The 26,582-nt window shown below is 39.3% G+C and overlaps 1 protein-coding gene and 1 long non-coding RNA gene across 4 annotated transcripts in view; one reads left to right on the forward strand and one right to left on the reverse strand.

Annotated features, from left to right (window-relative positions):
• Positions 1 to 26,582, reverse strand: part of LOC133656134 (uncharacterized) — a 252,413-nt gene that overhangs the window by 141,935 nt on the left and 83,896 nt on the right. For both annotated transcript variants that reach the window (XR_009827100.1, XR_009827101.1), the window contains exon 4: positions 2,208 to 2,312. This is a non-coding gene — a long non-coding RNA (uncharacterized LOC133656134). The remainder of the gene's footprint in view (positions 1 to 2,207; positions 2,313 to 26,582) is intronic.
• The window catches only part of LOC133656133 (noelin), a 78,308-nt gene that overhangs the window by 47,043 nt on the left and 4,683 nt on the right, over positions 1 to 26,582 (forward strand). For both annotated transcript variants that reach the window (XM_062057016.1, XM_062057014.1), the window contains exon 5: positions 2,223 to 2,329. In XM_062057016.1, coding sequence (XP_061913000.1) covers positions 2,223 to 2,329 — 107 coding nt within the window. The remainder of the gene's footprint in view (positions 1 to 2,222; positions 2,330 to 26,582) is intronic.

Consider the following 26,582-nt stretch of genomic DNA (forward strand, 5'->3'; position numbering starts at 1 on the left):
AACTTGTGTTCTTGTCTTAGATAGAGATGGTGAATGATAAGGTTAGAGTGTCCGCCCTGAGATCGGTAGGTTGTGAGTTCAAACCCCGGCCAAGTCATACCAAAAGACTATAAAAATGGGACCCATTACCTCCCTGCTTGGCACTCAGCATCAAAGGTTGGAATTGGGGGTTAAACCACCAAAAATTATTCCCGGGCGCGGGTACCGCTGCTGCTCACTGCTCCCCTCACCTCCCAGGGGGTGAACAAGGGGATGGGTCAAATGCAGAGGACAAATTTCACCACGCCGAGTGTGTGTGTGTGACAATCATTGGTACTTTAACTTTAACTTAACTTAAAAAAGTTCAGTTCCCCTATAATTCCTCTAAAGGCCTTAATGGCCACGTGCGTGGACAGCACCTTTTAGCTCTTATTTCCAAAATTGTGTACACTACTGAATTGGGGTCCTATGGCCGCTTATGTGGACACTTATACTGCAGGGTTTCCCACACATTCATTTATTTGTGGCGGCCCGCCACGAAAGAATTACGTCCGCCACAAATAAAAAATAAATAAATTAAAAAAAATAAAAATAAATTTTGTCCTCTCCAGCTTCTCAGGCAAATCATATAGTTGATGTAGATGCCCATATCGGCTGTTCAGGTTTACTTTACAAAAGAGAAGTGTATGATACTTCTCTTGTTGCCTTATTGGTATTTGACTTTATTAAATGTATTTATATTAGAAACACAACATGTGTATATAACAAAGGGTGCAAAGTCTGCAGGCAGTAGGAAACACATGGTTAAGTGTAGGGAGTAAAACTGATGGCAGTCTAAAATTCAAGATTTTTGGAGCTCTTTGTTCAGTGGATCAGATGTTTGCTGAAGCTCTGTGTCTATCTACCACCACTACTGTTTTCTGTTTATTTGTTACTGACTGTGGCAAGACACATCTGCCTCTGTTTCACTTTATGTTGCTGGTAAATAATATGGTTGTAGTAGTAGGCTAAAGTTAAATTATTTAGTATGCACTAATTAAAGGGGCAGAGCTTTGAGACATTTTAGCTTTTATATTTTATAAGATATATTTTTTGTAAGAACCACAATTAATAAATATATTTCAGTGAATAACTTATTGTTCAAATCTGTATATAAATATGTACATAAAGTGTTGTAATTATATTGTAAAATGGATGGATGGATGGATGGACGTTTAGAACAATACTGTTATTATTAATTAGTAAGTATACATTTTTTTAGCCTTTTTAGAGAAAATCAAATCATTGTAGTAAATTATGCAAATTACTCGATGATGTCATGTGACCACGCCTATATCCACGCCCCCACCGCCACAGGTATCTTGGCAGTTTATGGGAAACACTGTACTGCCATCTGGTGGTGTCAGAAGAGTATAACATACAATGGAATTTGGAAAAAAAAAGTGTAAAAATAAGAATTAGCATGTCACTAAACATGAAGTACACATTTGTGTACTTATGGACTAAGTACATCATATCCAAAGATGATTATTAGTTTTTATTCTAATTAGGGTCCAATAAGCCCAAGTAGCAAAGAGAAATAAAAAAAAGCATGTAAACAAACAGCTTGGGCCTTAAGAGGTTAAGGTTTGCAAAAGTGAGCTTAACAAAACAAAACATTTTAAAAGTCGATCTGGCCAAGTCAAACCATGGCACTTAACAGCGGTCTAAAAGTGGTCAAATGACTGGCTAATGACTGCAAATGTGCCTGAAAGGGGCTAATGACCACCCCAAATAGACCACGGTGGTGACTTACTCTCTAAATTGCCACTGCGGAATGACTCATTACCACCTCAAATTAGCTCGTCCGAACCGTCTAATTGACATTTGCCTTGCTGAGAGGCCGTCAGAAAACAAAAGATGTCCAAAGGAATCGACGGGAGTTTTTTTGCCCCCCCCCGGCCGGGAAGATCTCTTCGCTTCTTCCGTCTGTGCTCATTAAGAGTCGGGCCCCGCTCTTAACGTAGGGGGACGGGTGCACGTGAAGACATAGGTCAGCGCTAATTAAAAGCAGGCGAAGTGGAGCACACACACAACAAATTGTTGAACATCACACTGAGAGAGGCCAGCTGGACAATCAGCTCTCTCAATATTCAGGCGGACTTGTTTGGATGTCAAGTGAATTACATTTCTGCTAATACATCCCACCATGACACAAAAAACTCAAATGCTTTTGTGCTTCGTCCTACCTTTGTCCGTTGCAGCGTGCGGCAAACTGACGGGCATCAGCGACCCCATCACCATCAAGACGTCGGGGTCCAGGTTCGGGTCCTGGATGACCGATCCTCTGGCGCCTGAAGGGGACACACGGGTATGTGATTGTTTTGCAGTGGTGGGCTTTGTTCTTTCATTGTGAGTCGTCCTGAAACTGACACAATTGTACAAATACACAACCAACGGTCAACCAACAACTAGGGCGGGGGTCAGCAAGCCACGGCTCTTAAGTGCCGCCCTGGAGCATTTTTAACCTCTAAAGGCCTTAATGGCCACATGCGTGGACAGCACCTTTTAGCGCTTATTTCCAAAATTGTGTACACTACTGAATTGGGGTGTTATGGACATTTATACTGCCATCTGGTGGTGTCAGAAGAGTATAACATACAATGGAATTTGGAAAAAAAAAGTGTAAAAATTAAAATTAGCATGTCACTGCACATGAAGTACACGTTTGTGTACTTATGGACTAAGTAAACCATATCAAAAGATGATTTTTAGTTTTTATTCTAATTAGGGTCCAATAAGCCCAAATAGCAAAGAGAAATAAATAAAAGCATGTAAACAAACAGCTTGGGCCTTAAGAGGTTAAAAAAGGATTGAAAATGGAAAAAGATGGGGGGGAAATATTTGTGTTTTGTTTTTGTATGTTTTTTGTTTGAGGACAAACATGACACAAACCTTCCCGATTGTTAGAAAGCCCACTGTTTAATATATTGGTGTGTACGCTTCGCTGATGACAGTATTTGGAGAACATCGTTTTGTCCTACTAATTTCGGCGGTTCTTGAACTCACCATAGGGCGGACTGCGACGCAACAGTTTGTTTTACATGTAAAAATCTTCCACTCCTTCTTTGTCTCATTTTGTCCACCAAACGTTTTATACTGTGCGTGAATGCAAAAGGTGAGCTTTGTTGGTGTTATTGACTTGTTGGAGGGCTAATCAGGCATATTTGGTCAGTGCATGACTGCAAGCTAATCGATGCTAACATGCTATTTAGGCTAGGTGTAAGTACACATTGCATCATTATGCCTCATTTGTAGGTATATTTGAGCTAATTTAATATCCTTTACTTTTATCCTCTTTGTATATCATTTAGTGTTGCATGTCTCATGACAGATTATCTGTATGTAATATTGGCTGCATTTCACATGTGTGCCATGTTGTTCCAGACCACAGCAAAGATTACCTAGCTTGCCAAAGATTGCAATAAATCTATTAGAAGAAGACAGCCTTAACTTGGACACACACATCTATACCTTTGGCCATTAAAAGCCAGTAATTTCCAGGAGTTATCTCACCTTCTGAGTAGCCTCTGATTTACTAATGTTTTCTAATATTGTAAAAATGTGTAGAATAAATATTACATTTCAACATTTCTGTCAACGAAGATTTGCTTCAGCCTGCGACACATAGTCATTTTGATAGTAGGCTATTATAACTAATATAGACACTTACAACATGTGTTGTCTTGATTATAAGACTTATATACGGCTTTTCCCTTTTTCCGGCTCCAGACAGATTAGTTTTTTGTATTTTTTGGTCCAATATGGCTCTTTCAACATGGGAGAGTAGACACATTTTGGCTTAAAACTAAACAGATCTAGCTTTAGTTTGTTTGAACAAATTATGATCCACAACTTTATATTTTTGAGCCTGAATATATGGAGGATGATCTACAAGTTTTAAAAGCTGAGTGATAAACAGATCTAGTTTTAGTTTGTTTGTTTGTATTTGTTTATTTGAAGGACAATGTGCAGTTACATTAAGAAGATGGCTGCACCAGATTTAGCACCATGCTAATTTCCGTCTGTAGTCCTTTTATAGCACATGTAACATCCACAATTAAAAATACACAGGATTGAAAATACACAACAATATTAAAATTACATAATGATAAGCAATTTTAAATACAGGTACAATACATGTCATGATCCGTGGTCCGGATCATGTTTTGTTTAGTTATGTTCTGTTAGTTTTGGACTTCTTTAGTTCCCGTCTGCGCTTCCTTGTTTGTTTTGTCACTATGGCGACTCATTAGTTCACCTGCCTCATTTGTTTGGATCACACCTGTCGCTAATCATTGTGTTCACCTGTCTCTTATTAGTGCTCACCCGCTCACCTGCTTCCCGAGCACTAATCAGAGGTATTATTTAAGTTTGCCTTTGCCAGTCAGTCGGCCTGGCGTCATTGTTTGTCTCATGCCTGGACTACGTAAGTCATGTTTATGTCATGCCACAGTTTCCTAAGTTCTCTATGTCCGTAGTCAATGCTAAGTATTTACTTTAACTCCAAGTGCGATCAGCGCGTTGTGCTTTCGCCTTGTTTTCCGTTTGTGTACCTTTTTGAGTTTTGAGAATTAAATCATGTTTTTTCCTGCACGCTTTGTCCGGAATGGTCTGTTTGCATCCCGGGAGAACAAACCTCGCAGTAAGCTGCGTAAACCCACACGTGACAATACATGAACTACATGAAGCACTCAGCATCATGTAGCAGAACTGCTAAGTGCTAAACAAGAAATACAAACTACGAACATAATAAAAACAATCACTTACTGTACAATGTCTGCCCTCACTGGGATGCCCCGTTTAAATGAAGAATTAATCACAATCCTTTTAAAGGGTTAAAAAAGGTGCCATCTTGTGTATAAGTTGACCAACAAAGACTACTTTGGAAGAAATGATGATCCAGAACTTTATATTTTTGAGCCTGAATATATGGAGGATGATCTACAAGTTTTAGAAGCTGAGTGATAAACAGATCGAGCTTTAGTTTATTTCTTTGTATTTGTTTATTTGAAGGACAATGTGCAGTTACATTAAGATGGCTGCACCAGATTTAACACCATGCTAATTTCCGTCTGTAGTCCTTTTATGGCACATGTAACATCCACAATTAAAAATACACAGGATTGAAAATACACAACAATATTAAAATTACATAATGATAAGCAATTTAAAATACAATTACAATACATGAACTACATGAAGCACTAAGCATCATGTAGCAGAATTGTCAAGTGCTAAACAAGAAATACAAACTACGAACATAATAAAAACAATCACTTACTGTACAATGTTTGCTCTCACTGGGATGCCCCGTTTAAATGAAGAATTAATCACAATCCTTTTAAAGGGTTAAAAAAGGTGCCATCTCGTGTATAAGTTGACCAACAAAGACTACTTTGGAACAAATGATGATCCAGAACTTTATATTTTTGAGCCTGAATATATGGAGGATGATCTACAAGTTTTAGAAACTGAGTGATAAACAGATCTGGCTTTAGTTTGTTTGTTTGTATTTGTTTATTTGAAGGACAATGTGCAGTTACATTAAGAAGATGGCTGCACCAGATTTAACACCATGCTAATTTCCGTCTGTAGTCCTTTTATGGCACATGTAACATCCACAATTAAAAATACACAGGATTGAAAATACACAACAATATTAAAATTACATAATGATAAGCAATTTAAAATACAATTACAATACATGAGCTACATGAAGCACTAAGCATCACGTAGCAGAATTGTCAAGTGCTAAACAAGAAATACAAACTACGAACATAATAAAAACAATCACTTACTGTACAATGTTTGCTCTCACTGGGATGCCCCGTTTAAATGAAGAATTAATCACAATCCTTTTAAAGGGTTAAAAAAGGTGCCATCTCGTGTATAAGTTGACCAACAAAGACTACTTTGGAACAAATGATGATCCAGAACTTTATATTTTTGAGCCTGAATATATGGAGGATGATCTACAAGTTTTAGAAGCTGAGTGATAAACAGATCGAGCTTTAGTTTATTTCTTTGTATTTGTTTATTTGAAGGACAATGTGCAGTTACATTAAGAAGATGGCTGCACCAGATTTAGCACCATGCTAATTTCCGTCTGTAGTCCTTTTATAGCACATGTAACATCCACAATTAAAAATACACAGGATTGAAAATACACAACAATATTAAAATTACATAATGATAAGCAATTTTAAATACAGGTACAATACATGTCATGATCCGTGGTCCGGATCATGTTTTGTTTAGTTATGTTCTGTTAGTTTTGGACTTCTTTAGTTCCCGTCTGCGCTTCCTTGTTTGTTTTGTCACTATGGCGACTCATTAGTTCACCTGCCTCATTTGTTTGGATCACACCTGTCGCTAATCATTGTGTTCACCTGTCTCTTATTAGTGCTCACCCGCTCACCTGCTTCCCGAGCACTAATCAGAGGTATTATTTAAGTTTGCCTTTGCCAGTCAGTCGGCCTGGCGTCATTGTTTGTCTCATGCCTGGACTACGTAAGTCATGTTTATGTCATGCCACAGTTTCCTAAGTTCTCTATGTCCGTAGTCAATGCTAAGTATTTACTTTAACTCCAAGTGCGATCAGCGCGTTGTGCTTTCGCCTTGTTTTCCGTTTGTGTACCTTTTTGAGTTTTGAGAATTAAATCATGTTTTTTCCTGCACGCTTTGTCCGGAATGGTCTGTTTGCATCCCGGGAGAACAAACCTCGCAGTAAGCTGCGTAAACCCACACGTGACAATACATGAACTACATGAAGCACTCAGCATCATGTAGCAGAACTGCTAAGTGCTAAACAAGAAATACAAACTACGAACATAATAAAAACAATCACTTACTGTACAATGTCTGCCCTCACTGGGATGCCCCGTTTAAATGAAGAATTAATCACAATCCTTTTAAAGGGTTAAAAAAGGTGCCATCTTGTGTATAAGTTGACCAACAAAGACTACTTTGGAAGAAATGATGATCCAGAACTTTATATTTTTGAGCCTGAATATATGGAGGATGATCTACAAGTTTTAGAAGCTGAGTGATAAACAGATCGAGCTTTAGTTTATTTCTTTGTATTTGTTTATTTGAAGGACAATGTGCAGTTACATTAAGATGGCTGCACCAGATTTAACACCATGCTAATTTCCGTCTGTAGTCCTTTTATGGCACATGTAACATCCACAATTAAAAATACACAGGATTGAAAATACACAACAATATTAAAATTACATAATGATAAGCAATTTAAAATACAATTACAATACATGAACTACATGAAGCACTAAGCATCATGTAGCAGAATTGTCAAGTGCTAAACAAGAAATACAAACTACGAACATAATAAAAACAATCACTTACTGTACAATGTTTGCTCTCACTGGGATGCCCCGTTTAAATGAAGAATTAATCACAATCCTTTTAAAGGGTTAAAAAAGGTGCCATCTCGTGTATAAGTTGACCAACAAAGACTACTTTGGAACAAATGATGATCCAGAACTTTATATTTTTGAGCCTGAATATATGGAGGATGATCTACAAGTTTTAGAAGCTGAGTGATAAACAGATCGAGCTTTAGTTTATTTCTTTGTATTTGTTTATTTGAAGGACAATGTGCAGTTACATTAAGAAGATGGCTGCACCAGATTTAACACCATGCTAATTTCCGTCTGTAGTCCTTTTATGGCACATGTAACATCCACAATTAAAAATACACAGGATTGAAAATACACAACAATATTAAAATTACATAATGATAAGCAATTTGAAATACAATTACAATACATGAGCTACATGAAGCACTAAGCATCATGTAGCAGAATTGGCAAGTGCTAAACAAGAAATACAAACTACGAACATAATAAAAACAATCACTTACTGTACAATGTTTGCTCTCACTGGGATGCCCCGTTTAAATGAAGAATTAATCACAATCCTTTTAAAGGGTTAAAAAAGGTGCCATCTCGTGTATAAGTTGACCAACAAAGACTACTTTGGAACAAATGATGATCCAGAACTTTATATTTTTGAGCCTGAGTATATGGAGGATGATCTACAAGTTTTAGAAACTGAGTGATAAACAGATCTAGCTTTAGTTTGTTTGTTTGTATTTGTTTATTTGAAGGACAATGTGCAGTTACATTAAGAAGATGGCTGCACCAGATTTAGCACCATGCTAATTTCCGTCTGTAGTCCTTTTATGGCAATTACAATCAAAACAATCACTTACTGTACAATGTCTGCCCTCACTGGGATGCCCCGTTTAAATGAAGAGTTAATCACAATCCTTAGAAAGAGTTAAAAAAAAGGTGCCATTTGGTGTATAGGTTGAATGTCAAAGTTGACCAACTTCTCGGTTTATGGCCACAACCTTCTACTATCCAGGTGAGAGGCATGATTTATAATTTACAATTAACTTTTACCAATTTAGAGGCGATGCAGCAGCAGCTCAGTATGTCAATAAAGCTTTACAAGATAGTTAGTTAACTGCGATCACGATGGCATTAAGAATAGTTTGTCTTAATAACAATATCGCTAGTACTTGGTTAATATTCAGGTCATTTGGACTTATTTTAAGAGCTTTATGAGACTCTCATTACCTCGTACTTGTCGTATTTTACGACTTACTGTAGAATGCTTTGAAGAGAAAAACATGTGTGTGGACGGACAACCAGACCACAAACCAGTTTGGTTGCCATAGTCTTTGTCCAGCCAGTTAAAGAAGACGACGCTGAAACGAGCACTGACTCTGGAAGCTGCTCGCTGGCTTTATCTGCAAGGACCTTTATCCAGCAGCTTGTTAGCACGGAGTAAGCATAAAGACTGAAAGCAGTCGCTGGCTCCCTCTGAAGAGAACAAAGTCAGTAAAGCCCCCACACGAGCGTCTGCGGTCCAAGTCTTTGGGTTGGCACTTGTCGGCCTTTGGTTGGCAGGCGTTTCGGGTCCGCCGAGATAGCCAAGGGTAGGAATGAGCAAAACGGATTTTCATCATTTTGGATGATTGCAAATGAGGCGGGAAAAAAAAGGCCAACTGTTGTGTCATTTAGCGTTAGTCGCCCTCCGAGGTTTGTTACCAAGTCTCAATAAACAAACCCTACATAAAGGTTCCAAATAACAGGGCCCTCATGTATTAGGAGTTGCGGGGAATTTTCTACAAAAAATTGGTGTACGTTAAAATCGCATATTTTTTACTTACCATTGACCGCACGTTTGTGTGGCTGGGGACAACCAGACCACGCCCCCTTTTAAATATGCAATCTTATTGAAATTAGCCAGGGGCCTGATATCTGCACACTCTGCCCAATCAGAATTCAGTAGGGATCAGTAGAAGGTATCTTCTTTCTCACGTTTCGAGCGAACAAAAGAAGGTTGAGTAGGATAGCGCGTGCGAGCCTGTCAATGCCGTAGACCAGTTTTTTTCAACCACTGTGCCGTGAGATACAGTTTGGTGTGCCGTGGGAGATTATCTAGTTTCACCTATTTGGGTTAAAAATGTTTTTTGCAACCAGTAATTCCAGTCTGCAAATGATGTGTTGTTGTTGAGTGTCGGTACTGTCTAGAGCTCGGCAGATAAACTGTGTAATACTCTTCCATATCAGTAGGTGGCAGCCGGTAGCTATTGCTTTGTAGATGCCGGAAACAGCAGGGGGCAGCGTACAAGTAAAAAGGTGCTTAAACCAAAAAATAAACAAAAGGTGAGTGCTCCTAAGAAAAGGCATTTAAGCTTAGGGAAGGCTATGCAGAACGAGACTAAAACTAAACTGGTTACGAAGTAAACAAAAACAGAATGCTGGACGACAGCAAAGACTTACTGTGGTGCAAAGACGGCGTCCACAAAGTACATCCGAACATGACATGACAATCAACAATGTCCCCACAAAGAAGGATAAAAACAACTGAAATATTCTTGATTGCTAAAACAAAGTAGATGCGGGAAACATTGCTCAAAGGAAGACATGAAACTGCTACAGGAAAATACCCAAATAAGAGAAAAAGCCACCAAAATAGGAGCGCAAGACAAGAACTAAAACACTACAAACAGCAAAAAACTCCAAATAAGTCACGGTTTGATGTGACAGGTGGTGACAGTACACCTACTTTGAGACAAGAGCTATAGTGATGCATGCTTCTTTATGCTTTAAAGTCATATGCAACAATTGCGACGACGACTTTTTACTGTCAACTGAGTTTCGTTTTTTAAAGATTTCTGCTGGTGGTGTGCCTCTGGATTTTTTCAACACAAAAAATGTGCCTTGGCTCAAAAAAGGTTGAAAAACACTGCCGTAGGCTACGAGAACCGCACACGGAAAATGGCTGGACATCAGGAAGAAAGTGAAGAAGAAGAAAACGGATGCGATTAGGGAACCAGCGATAAAGTAGTGCTGGGTCCCGTTTGAAAAGTTAGCCGCCGCAGTGATATGTAAAACTTGGGCGACTCTGATTACCCTCTATATATAAATATGATTTGTGTAATTTACAACAAAATGTGTTCATACGGTAGCCTGCTTACAGCCAGATTAGAGTTTCATGCGAAAATTATGTAACATGGTTTGAAATCCTTTGTTTTTTTAATTTAAACATGACATCATATCAAAAATGATACAACATTTTGATTGGTCCATTTATTATTACAACACAGGAGAGCTACTAGCGGTAGCAGCCACGTGACACAAAGTCAGGCCATGCCCGATAGGCAGAGCGGTGCTGGGGTTACAGGAACACATTTTGACAGCAATAGGTTGGAAAACGATAGTCAGGACAAACAGTATAAATAGATGTCCTCACAAGTACTAAAATGATTTGAAAAACCCGAAACCAGTGAAGTTGGCACGTTGTGTAAGTCGTAAATAAAAACAGACTACAATGATTTGCAAATCCTTTTCAGCCTATATTCAATTGAATAGACTGCAAAGACAAGATATTTAACATTCAAACTGAAAAACTTTTGTTATTTTTTGCAAATATTAGCTCATTTGGAATTTGATGCCTGCAACATGTTTCAAAAAAGCTGGCACAAGTGGCAAAAAAGACTGAGAAAGTTGAGGAGTGCTCATCAAACACTTATTTGGAACATCCCACAGGTGAACAGGCTAATTGGGAACAGGTGGGTGCCGTGATTGGGTATAAAAGCAGCTTCCATTTTCCGCCGGAACTGTGCCCTTATATGGGGAATTAAGGACGGGGCGAGGGTCACCACTTTGTGAACAAATGCGTGAGCAAATTGTCCAACAGTTTAAGAACAACATTTCTCAACCAGCTATTGCAAGGAATTTAGGGATTTCACCATCTGCGGTCCGTAATATCATCAAAAGGTTCTGAGAATCTGGAGAAATCACTGCACGTAAACGGCAAGGCCTTGACCTTCGATCCCTCAGGCATCAAAACGCGACATCAGTGTGTAAAGGATATCACCACATCGGCTCAGGAACACTTCAGAAAACCACTGTCAGTAACTACAGTTCGTCGCTACAGTCGTAAGTGCAAGTTAAAACTTTATCAACAACACCCAGAAACGTCGCCGGCTTCGCTGGGCCCGAGCTCATCTAAGATGGACTGATGTAAAATAGAAAAGTGTTCTGTGGTCTGACGAGTCCACATTCCAATTTTTTTTTTAAACTGTGGACGTCGTGTCCTCCGGACCAAAGAGGAAAAGAACCATCCGGACTCGGTCCAAAGTGTAAAAGCCAGCATCTGTGATGGTATGGGGGTGTATTAGTGGCCAAGACATGGGTAACTTACACATCTGTGAAGGCACCATTAATGCTGAAAGGTACATACAGGTTTTGGAGCAACATATTTTGTCATCCAAGCAACGTTACCATGGACGCCCCTGCTTATTTCAGCAAGACAATGCCAAGCCACGTGTTACAACAGCGTGGCTTCATAGTAAAAGAGTGCGGGTACTAGACTGGCCAGACCTGTCTCCCATTGAAAATGTGTGGCGCATTATTAGGGATGATGTTTGATAAGAAATTATCGAGTTTGAGCCCATTATCGAATCCTCTTAACGAACCGATTCCTTATCGATTCTCTTATCGAATCCAGATAGGTTGTTGTATATGGAAAAAAACACAATATTTGGTTTTACAAAAGCTCCGTTTTATTTTATGAGAAAAAAAATAAATAGATGAATATTGACTGTTACCCCCTAAAAAAATAAAATAAATAAATATTGACTGTTGTTACCCAAAGTATATTAGGTGGGATTTTTTTAGAAAAACAAATATATACAGTAACACAAAAACAACCTGTCTCTGTGATCACTATAGGTGAATAGCCATACCTTGAGGCGTTTTTTCCGGTCCATTATTTTGCTGCCTGTGTGACATCACAGGAAATGGCGTAGCTCAGTCTAATGACTGACCTACGTCATTTCAAGTGATGTCCCACAGGGCATTTCTTGTGGGACGGGATTCGTTCCCAGGGATTCGAATAAAGAACAACTCTTTTTCTTTACTATGGTGGCCTCGATAACGGGAACCGGTTCTCAAAAGGGATTCGAGTCACGGAATCGGTTTCTTTCTTATCGAACGGTTCTTTTCTTATCAAACAACCGGGAGAACCGTTTCGAACATCATCCCTACGCATTATAAAGCCTAAAATACCACAACGGAGATCCCGGACTGTTAAACAACTTAAGCTGTACATCAAGCAAGAATGGGAAAGAATTCCACCTGAAAAGCTTCAAAAATTGGTCTCCTCAGTTCCCAAACGTTTACTGAGTGTTGTTAAAAGGAAAGGCCATGTAACACAGTGGTAAAAATGCCCCTGTGCCAACTTTTTTGCAATGTGTTGCTGCCATTAAATTCTAAGTTAATTATTATTTGTAAAAAAAAAAAGTAGTTTCTCAGTTTGAACGTTTAATATCTTGTCTTTGCAGTCTATTCCATTGAATATAAGTTGAAAAGGATTTTTATTTACCATTTACACAATGTGCTAACTTCACTGGTTTTGGGTTTTGTAATTCATTGGTAAAAAAAGTGAATTTTGTGTCCTTGCCTTGATTTTTTTACATTGTTGAAATCAAATGTTGGCAAAACCCGAAGTGTGTTCGCCAAAGAACCCACAGAAATGCGCGTACGTCAAGCGTGAAGTCAGCGTGAGGCACCGCACATTTCCACGGCCAGTTCATTCTCGATTCAGCTCGACTTTGCCCTGAAAAAGGGCGTACGCCACAATTTTGTGCATACGCACCTTTAAAACATGAGGCCCCTGGTACAGATGTGAGGTTCTAGATCAGGGGTCACCAACCTTTTTGAAAGCAAGAGCTACTTCTTGGGTAGTGATTAATGCGAAGGGCTACCAGTTTGATACACACTTAATTAAATTGCCAGAAATAGCCAATTTGCTCAATTTACCTTTAACTCTATGTTATTATTAATAATTAATGATATTTACACTTAATTGAACGGTTTAAAAGAGGAGAAAACACGAAAAAAAATGACAATTAAATTTTGAAACATAGTTTATCTTCAATTTCAACTCTTTAAAATTCAAAATTCAACCGAAAAAAAGAAGAGAAAAACTAGCTAATTAGAATCTTTTTTTAAAAATTAAAAAAATAATTTATGGAACATCATTAGTAATTTTTCCTGATTAAAATTAATTTTGGAATTTTGACGACATGTTTTAAATTGGTTAAAATCCAATCTGCACTTTGTTAGAATATATAACAAATTGGACCAAGCTATATTTCTAACAAAGACAAATCATTATTTCTTCTAGATTTTCCAGAACAAAAATTGAAATAAGATTTAAATTTGATTCTACAGATTTTCTGGATTTGCCAGAATAATTTTTTTGAATTTTAATCATAAGTTTGAAGAAATATTTCACAAATATTCTTCGTCGAAAAAACAGAAGCTAAAATGAAAAATTAAATTAAAATGTATATATTATTCTTTACAATAAAAAAAAATAAATTTACTTGAACATTGATTTAAATTTTCAGGAAAGAAGAGGAAGGAATTTAACAGGTAAAAAGGTATATGTGTTTAAAAATCCTAAAATCATTTTTAAGGTTGTATTTTTTCTCTAAAATTGTCTTTCTGAAAGTTATAAGAAGCAAAGTAAAAAAATGTATGAATTTATTTAAACAAAAGAAGACCAAGTCTTTAAAATATTTTCTTGGATTTTCAAATTCTATTTGAGTTTTGTCTCTCTTAGAATTAAAAATGTCGGGCAAAGCGAGACCAGCTTGCTAGTAAATAAATACAATTTAAAAAATAGAGGCAGCTCACTGGTAAGTGCTGCTATTTGAGCTATTTTTAGAACAGGCCAGCGGGCTACTCATCTGGTCCTTACGGGCTACCTGGTGCCCGCGGGCACCGCGTTGGTGACCCCTGTTCTAGATGGTATAGTAAACGCTAAATGATCCCGCTAACTAACAAGTGGAAAACCAATATCTGTAACCTTCGTACTTTCACGTTTGGTGGACATAATGAAATGCAAATATCACGTACACATCTTGTGGATCTAACCAGCGGCGGCATAGCGGACAAACAAAGGTGAACGCTGGGGAAATATAGACTTTTTATTTGGCTGATTATTGGGCCCTGAGATCAGTGACACGACTTTCAATGTCAGAGGATGAAGAGCATCGGCCGCTACGTAAATTGCTTCCTGGAGGCCGCTTGGACTTGCATAACCTGCATGGTACTGCTGACCTAAGATTGTATTGAGTAGAGGTGGGAATCTTTGGGCAGCTCACGGTCCGATTACGATTCAAGAGCGACGATTCGATTTAAAATCGATTACTGATGCATCTCCAATTTATATATACTGTATATACAAAACCCAAAACCAGTGAAGTTGGCACGTTGTGTAAATGGTAAATAAAAACAATGATTTGCAAATCCTTTTCAACTTATATTGAATTGAATAGACTGCAAAGACAAGATACTTAACATTCGAAATGGAAAACTTTATTTATTTTTGCAAATAATCATTAACTTAAAATTTAATGGCAGCAACACATTGCAAATAAAAATGGCACAGGGGCCTTTTTACCACTGTGTTACATGGCCTTTCCTTTTAACAACACTCAGTAAACGTTTGGGAACTGAGGAGACACATTTTTGAAGCTTCTCAGGTGGAATTCTTTCCCATTCTTGCTTGATGTACAGCTTAAGTTGTTCAACTTGTGGTATTTTAGGCTTCATAATGCGCCACACATTTTCAATGGGAGACAGGTCTGGACTACAGGCAGGCCAGTCTAGTACCCGCACTCTTTTACTATGAAGCCATGCTGTTGTAACATGTGGCTTGGCATTGTCTTGCTGAAATAAGCAGGGGCGTCCATGATAACGTTGCTTGGATGGCAACATATGTTGCTATAAAACCTGTATGTACCTTTCAGCATTAATGGTGCCTTCACAGATGTGTAAGTTACCCATGTCTTGGCCACTAATACACCCCCATACCATCACAGATGCTGGCTTTTCAACTTTGCGCCTATAACAATCGGGATGATTATTTTCCTCTTTGTTCCGGAAGACACAACGTCCACAGTTTTCAAAAACAATTTGAAATGTGGACTCGCCAGACCACAGAACACTTTTACACTTTGCATCAGTCCATCTTAGATGAGCTCAGGCCCAGCGAAGCCGGCGGCATTTCTGGGTGTTGTTGATAAATGGCTTTGCATATTAGAGTTTAATTTGCACTTAAATATGTAGCGAAAAACTGTAGTTACTGACAGTGGTTTTCAGAAGTGTTCCTGAACCCATGTGGTGATATCCTTTACACACTGATATCGCTTTTTGATGCAGTATAGCCTGAGGGATCGAAGGTCACAGGCATGCTGCTTAAGTGCAGTGATTTCTCCAGATTCTCTGAACCATTTGATCATATTATGGACCACAGATGGTGAAATCTCTAAATTCCTTGCAATAGCTGGTTGAGAAATGTTGTTCTTAAACTGTTGGACAATTTGCTCACGCATTTGTTGACAAAGTGGTGACCCTCGCCCCATCCTTGTTTGTGAACGACTGAGCATTTCATGGAAGCTGCTTTTCATACCCAATCATGGCACCCACCTGTTCCCAATTAGCCTGTTCACCTGTGGGATGTTCCAAATAAGTGTTTGATGAGAATTCCTCAACTTTCTCAGTCTTTTTTGCCACTTGTGCCAGCTTTTTTGAAACATGTTGAAGGCATCAAATTCCAAACGAGCTAAAATATTTGCAAAAAATAACGTTTATCAGTTCGAATGCTAAATATCTTGTCTTTGCAGTCTATTCAATTGAATATAAGTTGAAAAGGATTTGCAAATCATTGTATTTTGTTTTTATTTACCATTTACACAACGTGCCAACTCCACTGGTTTCGGGGTTTGTATATATAGATGCAGTTTTACATTTCTTTTCGTTTCACTAAATAAGCGCTTCTTACTTGCAACTTTTCAAAACAGTGCATTTGAAATAAGAAACAGTTGAATTAATTCCCACATATATAATACATTAATGGGAATGTGTGTGAAACTGGAGCCCAAGTGCCTCAAAATAAAGGCGCTGGTCAGGACAGGTGGCTCGCTGCAGTCAGCCAAATTATCGAACTGTGTGCACGACTTTATTTATGATAAATAAATCGATTATTGACGTTTACTAATCGATTTTTATAATCCTCCGTGTCCGAATTGCGGTGCATCTAAAAATCGATTGATTCCCCCACCTCTAATATTGATCAGGCTGTGAACATACTACAAACTACGGTAACACATAATGAGGAGAAACCATGCAAGATCTGGTTTATTCTCACAGGAAAATGAAGGTTTGTCCGTTTTTTTTTATGTTGTAGTTTTGCTTTGCATTTCAATGTGCACCATCTCGGTGGGATACGGCAGCAGGTTGGGATGATCCTCAGAAGTCTCAGGTCCTGCTGAGACCTGAGGAAGCGTCGAGCCTGCGGCGTCGATGACGTAAGGTGAACCGGGGGGCCGCTGAGAGGGGGGATTTTTTTATAGGGGATGATGGGCTTGGCACCTGTGGAGCCCGGCCCCGGACCACCCTGCAGCTGTCATCCTGACTGTTTGCATTCGCCAGCCGCCAGATCTTAGCGTGGCCTGCCTCCATGAGGGAGCCTCGCCGCTGACTTAATTGGGATGCTTGTTGACGCTGTAATTTGATTCGTTCGGCTCGTGTGATCAGACTACAAAAATGAGATATTCACAGAGGAATGTCTGAAGAATGCTTCAACTCATTAAACAGTATATCGTTTTTATAATTATTGCTATTAAAAAGGTTTCGTTTTACTGGCGGCTGTTAAACCAGCAAGTTTACGCAAAAACAATCAAACCAACGCCGCAGATTGACAATAATTCAAGGGAGAACCAAATGAATCTAAGGTTGGATAACAATCCGTTATACGTACACTATATTGCCAAAAGTATTTGGCCACCTGCCTTGACTCACATATGAACTGGAAGTGCCATCCCATTCCTAACCCATAGGGTTTCAATATGATCTGGGTCCACCATTTGCAGCTATTACAGCTTCAACTCTTCTGGGAAGGCTGTCCACAAGGTCGCGGAGTGCGTTTATAGGAATTTTCCACCATTCTTCCAAAAGCACATTGGGGAGGTCACACGCTGATGTTGGTCGAGAAGGCCTGGCTCTCAGTCTCCGTTCCAATTAGGGCTGGAAATAACGATTAATTTGATAATCGATTAATCTGTCGATTATTACTTTGATTAATCGATTAATAATCGGATAAAAGAGACAAACTACATTTCTATCCTTTCCAGTATTTTATTGAAAAAAACCCAGCATACTGGCACCATACTTTTTTTTGATTGTTGTTTCTCAGCTGTTTGTACATGTTGCAGTTTATAAATAAAGGTTTATTTAAAAAAAATAAATAAAAAAAATAATTACCTCTGAGCATGACTACTTTAATCGCCAACTATTTTTATAATCGATTTTAATCGATTTAATCGATTAGTTGTTGCAGCCCTAATTCTAATTCATCCCAATGGTGTTCCATCGGGTTCAGGTCAGGACTCTGTGCAGGCCAGTCAAGTTCATCCACATTAGACTATGTTATCCATGTCTTTATGGACCTTGTCATGTTGGAAGAAGAAGGGGCTCGCTCCAAACTGTTCCCACAAGGTTGGGAGCATGGAATTGTCCAAAATATTTTGGTATCCTGGAGCATTCAAAGTTTCTTTCACTGGAACAAAGGGGCCAAGCCCATCTCCAGAAAAACAACCGCACGCCATAATTCCTCCCCCACCGAGCTTCACACTCTGCACAATGCAGTCCGAAATGTAGCGTTCTCCTGGCAACCTCCAAACCCAGAAAGGTCCATCAGATTGCCAGATGGAAAAGCGTGATTCATCACTCCAGAGAAGGCGTCTCCACTGCTCTAGAGTCCAGTGGCGACGTGCTTTACACCACTGCATCCCACGCTTTGCCTTGGACTTGGTGATGTATGGCTTAGATGAAGCCGTTCGGCCATGGAATGTATATAGCCCTAAATCACAAGTGTCTCAAAGGGCTGCACAAGCCACAACGACATCCGCGGTACAACGACACCCCCCCCCCCCCCCCCCCCGCCTAGGGGAGACCGGATGCAATGGACATCGAGTGGGTCTAGCATAATATTGTGAAAGTCCAGTCCATAGTGGATCTAGCATAATAGTGAGAGTCCAGTCCATAGTGGATTTAACATAATAGTGTGAAAGTCCAGTCCATAGTGGATCTAACATAATAGTGAGAGTCCAGTCCATAGTGGATCTAACATAATAGTGAGAGTCCAGTCCATAGTGGATCTAACATAATAGTGAGAGTCCAGTCCATAGTGGATCTAACATAATAGTGAGAGTCCAGTCCATAGTGGATCTAACATAATAGTGAGAGTCCAGTCCATAGTGGATCTAACATAATAGTGAGAGTCCAGTCCATAGTGGATCTAACATAATAGTGAGAGTCCAGTCCATAGTGGATCTAACATAATAATGAGAGTCCAGTCCATAGTGGATCTAACATATTAGTGAGAGTCCAGTCCATAGTGGATCTAACATAATAGTGAGAGTCCAGTCCATAGTGGATCTAACATAATAGTGAGAGTCCAGTCCATAGTGGATCTAACATAATAGTGAGAGTCCAGTCCATAGTGGATCTAACATAATAGTGAGAGTCCAGTCCATAGTGGATCTAACATAATAATGAGAGTCCAGTCCATAGTGGATCTAACATATTAGTGAGAGTCCAGTCCATAGTGGATCTAAAATAATAGTTAGAGTCCAGTCCATAGTGGATCTAACATAATAGTGTGAGAGTCCAGTCCATAGTGGATCTAACATAATAGTGAGAGTCCAGTCCATAGTGGATCTAACATAATAGTGTGAGAGTCCAGTCCATAGTGGATCTAACATAATAGTGTGAGTCCAGTCCATAGTGGATCTAACATAATAGTGAGAGTCCAGTCCATAGTGGATCTAACATAATAGTGTGAGAGTCCAGTCCATAGTGGATCTAACATAATAGTGAGAGTCCAGTCCATAGTGGATCTAACATAATAGTGTGAGAGTCCAGTCCATAGTGGATCTAACATAATAGTGTGAGTCCAGTCCATAGTGGATCTAACATAATAGTGAGAGTCCAGTCCATAGTGGATCTAACATAATAGTGAGAGTCTAGTCCATAGTGGATCTAACATAATAGTGAGAGTCCAGTCCATAGTGGATCTAACATAATAGTGTGAGAGTCCAGTCCATAGTGGATCTAACATAATAGTGTGAGTCCAGTCCATAGTGGATCTAACATAATAGTGAGAGTCCAGTCCATAGTGGATCTAACATATTAGTGAGAGTCCAGTCCATAGTGGATCTAAAATAATAGTGAGAGTCCAGTCCATAGTGGATCCAACATAATAGTGTGAGAGTCCAGTCCATAGTGGATCTAACATAATAGTGTGAGAGTCCAGTCCATAGTGGATCTAACATAATAGTGAAAGTCCAGTCCATAGTGGATCTAGCATAATAGTGAGAGTCCAGTCCATAGTGGATCTAACATAATAGTGAGAGTCCAGTCCATAGTGGATCTAACATAATAGTGACAGTCCAGTCCATAGTGGATCTAACATAATAGTGTGAGTCCAGTCCATAGTGGATCTAACATAATAGTGAGAGTCCAGTCCATAGTGGATCTAACATATTAGTGAGAGTCCAGTCCATAGTGGATCTAAAATAATAGTGAGAGTCCAGTCCATAGTGGATCTAACATAATAGTGTGAGAGTCCAGTCCATAGTGGATCTAACATAATAGTGTGAGAGTCCAGTCCATAGTGGATCTAACATAATAGTGTGAGAGTCCAGTCCATAGTGGATCTAACATAATAGTGTGAGTCCAGTCCATAGTGGATCTAACATAATAGTGAGAGTCCAGTCCATAGTGGATCTAACATAATAGTGTGAGAGTCCAGTCCATAGTGGATCTAACATAATAGTGAGAGTCCAGTCCATAGTGGATCTAACATAATAGTGAGAGTCCAGTCCATAGTGGATCTAACATAATAGTGAGAGTCCAGTCCATAGTGGATCTAACATAATAGTGAGAGTCCAGTCCATAGTGGATCTAACATAATAGTGAGAGTCCAGTCCATAGTGGATCTAACATAATAGTGAGAGTCCAGTCCATAGTGGATCTAACATAATAGTGAGAGTCCAGTCCATAGTGGATCTAACATAATAATGAGAGTCCAGTCCATAGTGGATCTAACATATTAGTGAGAGTCCAGTCCATAGTGGATCTAACATAATAGTGAGAGTCCAGTCCATAGTGGATCTAACATAATAGTGAGAGTCCAGTCCATAGTGGATCTAACATAATAGTGAGAGTCCAGTCCATAGTGGATCTAACATAATAGTGAGAGTCCAGTCCATAGTGGATCTAACATAATAATGAGAGTCCAGTCCATAGTGGATCTAACATATTAGTGAGAGTCCAGTCCATAGTGGATCTAAAATAATAGTTAGAGTCCAGTCCATAGTGGATCTAACATAATAGTGTGAGAGTCCAGTCCATAGTGGATCTAACATAATAGTGAGAGTCCAGTCCATAGTGGATCTAACATAATAGTGTGAGAGTCCAGTCCATAGTGGATCTAACATAATAGTGTGAGTCCAGTCCATAGTGGATCTAACATAATAGTGAGAGTCCAGTCCATAGTGGATCTAACATAATAGTGTGAGAGTCCAGTCCATAGTGGATCTAACATAATAGTGAGAGTCCAGTCCATAGTGGATCTAACATAATAGTGTGAGAGTCCAGTCCATAGTGGATCTAACATAATAGTGTGAGTCCAGTCCATAGTGGATCTAACATAATAGTGAGAGTCCAGTCCATAGTGGATCTAACATAATAGTGAGAGTCTAGTCCATAGTGGATCTAACATAATAGTGAGAGTCCAGTCCATAGTGGATCTAACATAATAGTGTGAGAGTCCAGTCCATAGTGGATCTAACATAATAGTGTGAGTCCAGTCCATAGTGGATCTAACATAATAGTGAGAGTCCAGTCCATAGTGGATCTAACATATTAGTGAGAGTCCAGTCCATAGTGGATCTAAAATAATAGTGAGAGTCCAGTCCATAGTGGATCCAACATAATAGTGTGAGAGTCCAGTCCATAGTGGATCTAACATAATAGTGTGAGAGTCCAGTCCATAGTGGATCTAACATAATAGTGAAAGTCCAGTCCATAGTGGATCTAGCATAATAGTGAGAGTCCAGTCCATAGTGGATCTAACATAATAGTGAGAGTCCAGTCCATAGTGGATCTAACATAATAGTGACAGTCCAGTCCATAGTGGATCTAACATAATAGTGTGAGTCCAGTCCATAGTGGATCTAACATAATAGTGAGAGTCCAGTCCATAGTGGATCTAACATATTAGTGAGAGTCCAGTCCATAGTGGATCTAAAATAATAGTGAGAGTCCAGTCCATAGTGGATCTAACATAATAGTGTGAGAGTCCAGTCCATAGTGGATCTAACATAATAGTGTGAGAGTCCAGTCCATAGTGGATCTAACATAATAGTGTGAGAGTCCAGTCCATAGTGGATCTAACATAATAGTGTGAGTCCAGTCCATAGTGGATCTAACATAATAGTGAGAGTCCAGTCCATAGTGGATCTAACATAATAGTGTGAGAGTCCAGTCCATAGTGGATCTAACATAATAGTGAGAGTCCAGTCCATAGTGGATCTAACATAATAGTGAGAGTCCAGTCCATAGTGGATCTAACATAATAGTGAGAGTCCAGTCCATAGTGGATCTAACATAATAGTGAGAGTCCAGTCCATAGTGGATCTAACATAATAGTGAGAGTCCAGTCCATAGTGGATCTAACATAATAGTGAGAGTCCAGTCCATAGTGGATCTAACATAATAGTGAGAGTCCAGTCCATAGTGGATCTAACATAATAATGAGAGTCCAGTCCATAGTGGATCTAACATATTAGTGAGAGTCCAGTCCATAGTGGATCTAACATAATAGTGAGAGTCCAGTCCATAGTGGATCTAACATAATAGTGAGAGTCCAGTCCATAGTGGATCTAACATAATAGTGAGAGTCCAGTCCATAGTGGATCTAACATAATAGTGAGAGTCCAGTCCATAGTGGATCTAACATAATAATGAGAGTCCAGTCCATAGTGGATCTAACATATTAGTGAGAGTCCAGTCCATAGTGGATCTAAAATAATAGTTAGAGTCCAGTCCATAGTGGATCTAACATAATAGTGTGAGAGTCCAGTCCATAGTGGATCTAACATAATAGTGAGAGTCCAGTCCATAGTGGATCTAACATAATAGTGTGAGAGTCCAGTCCATAGTGGATCTAACATAATAGTGTGAGTCCAGTCCATAGTGGATCTAACATAATAGTGAGAGTCCAGTCCATAGTGGATCTAACATAATAGTGTGAGAGTCCAGTCCATAGTGGATCTAACATAATAGTGAGAGTCCAGTCCATAGTGGATCTAACATAATAGTGTGAGAGTCCAGTCCATAGTGGATCTAACATAATAGTGTGAGTCCAGTCCATAGTGGATCTAACATAATAGTGAGAGTCCAGTCCATAGTGGATCTAACATAATAGTGAGAGTCTAGTCCATAGTGGATCTAACATAATAGTGAGAGTCCAGTCCATAGTGGATCTAACATAATAGTGTGAGAGTCCAGTCCATAGTGGATCTAACATAATAGTGTGAGTCCAGTCCATAGTGGATCTAACATAATAGTGAGAGTCCAGTCCATAGTGGATCTAACATATTAGTGAGAGTCCAGTCCATAGTGGATCTAAAATAATAGTGAGAGTCCAGTCCATAGTGGATCCAACATAATAGTGTGAGAGTCCAGTCCATAGTGGATCTAACATAATAGTGTGAGAGTCCAGTCCATAGTGGATCTAACATAATAGTGAAAGTCCAGTCCATAGTGGATCTAGCATAATAGTGAGAGTCCAGTCCATAGTGGATCTAACATAATAGTGAGAGTCCAGTCCATAGTGGATCTAACATAATAGTGACAGTCCAGTCCATAGTGGATCTAACATAATAGTGTGAGTCCAGTCCATAGTGGATCTAACATAATAGTGAGAGTCCAGTCCATAGTGGATCTAACATATTAGTGAGAGTCCAGTCCATAGTGGATCTAAAATAATAGTGAGAGTCCAGTCCATAGTGGATCTAACATAATAGTGTGAGAGTCCAGTCCATAGTGGATCTAACATAATAGTGTGAGAGTCCAGTCCATAGTGGATCTAACATAATAGTGTGAGAGTCCAGTCCATAGTGGATCTAACATAATAGTGTGAGTCCAGTCCATAGTGGATCTAACATAATAGTGAGAGTCCAGTCCATAGTGGATCTAACATAATAGTGTGAGAGTCCAGTCCATAGTGGATCTAACATAATAGTGAGAGTCCAGTCCATAGTGGGGCCAGCAGGAGACCATCTCGAGCGGAGACGGGTCAGCAGCGCAGAGATGTCCCCAACCGATGCACAGGCGAGCCGTCCACCCCGGGTCCCGACTCTGGACAGCCAGCACTTCATCCATGGCCACCGGACCTGTGTTGCTTATTAGTTGCTTATTAACATGCAAATTAGTAACATATTGGCTCTTAACTAGTCATTATTAAGTACTTATTAATGCCTTATTCGGCATGGCCTTATTATAACCCTAACCCTCTAACCCTAACCCTAACCAAATAACTCTAAATTAAGTCTTTGTTACTTAGAATATGTTCCCCATACTAAAGTGTTACCAAAAACATATAACTATGTCTTGAATTTGAAAAAAAAAACATTTTATTTTTCACTAAAGAAGGGTTCAGTGAATGCGCATAGGAAACTGGTGGGGTTCGGTACCTCCAACTAGGTTAAGAACCACTGATATAGAACATTACACAAATCTATCAAAATGTTTTAATACGACTTTGGTAAGCTATGAAGCCGCACCGCTTGAAGGATTGTCGGCGCATTAAACACACGAGTATGTTTATCCGACTAATATCTGAATGTTACAATTGGCGGTTTGGACCTTACAGTATGTCCGACATACGTCCGACTGACCCGCCAGAAATCCGCTGCTCCGTAAAGATTGCGCTTGGTCTGTTTTGCCGCTTGCCGACTGATGACATTGAGGTGTCTCTTTAAATTAGCCCTCACGAGTGCGCACATCTGCCAAGATCTCAATTCCCCTGTATGCTCCCGTGGCGGTGTCGAGAAAGGTCAGCGTTTGGCGGGCTTCAACCCCAAGTGGTGTTCAGAGGGTACAATCACCCGGGCTGCCTGTGCCACCACCGATGCCACTCTGTCTGCTCTGAAGGTTTTATTTAGCCACACCATCAATCCCACGCCACGCACTGAGAAGCATTCACAGGATTCATGGGCTCCTTTTTGCTGATCAATAGATGGATACCAGCGAGCGTGACAGATGGAAATGCCACTTTGATGTATTTTTGTGTGGTGGTGGTGGTGGTTGGAACTGTTTGCACCGCCTCCTCCTGATGTTCAGTCAACCCACTCACCTTTTCCAAAGTCAGAAATGTCAACTAAGGACAATCTACAGTAGGGAAGGGATTCATATGGCCCTGTTGCAATGCAGTCTGCTGAAAATCATGGGAAGTGCCACTCTACATAGCAACTGATCAAAGATTGGAATTGCCACAAAACACATTTTAAGATGTTCAACAGGTTACTGCCATCTGGCGGATAAAGTGGAAAGTGCACCCTAGGCACACCCAACCAATTCGTCATGGTTTATGTAAACCAGGGGTCCCCAAACTTTTTGACTCCGGGGCCGCATTGGGGTAAAACAATTTGGCTGTGGGCCGCGCTATATATATATATATATATATATATATATATATATATATATATATATATATATATAGCGCGTGTGTGTGTGTATATACATATATATATATATATATATATACATATATATATATATACATATACATATAATCATATTGTCTAAAAATGCATTTTACCTTCGATAACGTGACATGCAGCAAGTGCGCTCTTTAAGTCAATTAGTGCGCGATATATATATATATATATATATATATATATATATATATATATATATATATATATATATATATATATATATATATATATATATATATATATATATATATATATATATATCGCGCACTAATTGACTTAAAGAGCGCACTTGCTGCATGTCACGTTATCGAAGGTAAAATGCATTTTTAGACAATATGATTTGCCTGAGTGTCTAGGAAACGGTATAAAATGGACTAGTAAGGACAAATTAAAAATACAAAAAAATAAAATAAAATAAACTTTTTTTTTTTTTTTTTTAACTTGGGACTTCCCGTGGCACGGATTTTGGATCCTGGGGGGCCGTATCCGGCCCGCGGGCCGTAGTTTGGGGACCCCTGATGTAAACCATGAAAAATAGTGCCTTCCTATTGTAGGCTTGTTTAACCAACACCCAAGTGGGTGATCCTAACCGCGGGCGGGCCAAGTGTGGCGGCCCGGCGTGAATAGTTTGGCCCGCGAAACATCCCAAGTTTGATAACGAATCTTACTAATATTGTGTGGTGTTCCGGTCTGTGGGACCCGTTTTCATTTTTTATTAAAAGAAAAATGATACAATTGGTACATTTTTCAAACTGAGACTCACTGACTTTGGCTCATTTTCTTGTGTGTGGTCATTAAATATGTATTCTGATATATGTTCTTCACAGAAAGAACATTTATCAGAATACATATTTAATGACCACACACACCCCCCCTACACATTTCTATTACATATAAAATGTCCGGGTCCACTGGGCTAATAGAAGTGTGGAAATTGATGTTCTGTGTACCACACACACACACGCACACACACACACACACCAGCAGGCCTAGACAGGAGGAGGACAGAGTGTAGGTACACAGAACATCAGGGGGTCAAATGTGCGAGAAAATGAGAGCAGACAGTGTTGACAAACAATGTTGTAACCTTGTGTGGGAACCGCAGATGCAGAAACACAAAAGAAGAATCCCTGTGGGATGCAGAAACTGGCAGAGAAAT

This window comes from Entelurus aequoreus, linkage group LG08 (assembly GCF_033978785.1).
Source record: "Entelurus aequoreus isolate RoL-2023_Sb linkage group LG08, RoL_Eaeq_v1.1, whole genome shotgun sequence".
In the NCBI taxonomy this organism is placed as follows: Eukaryota; Metazoa; Chordata; class Actinopteri; order Syngnathiformes; family Syngnathidae; genus Entelurus; species Entelurus aequoreus.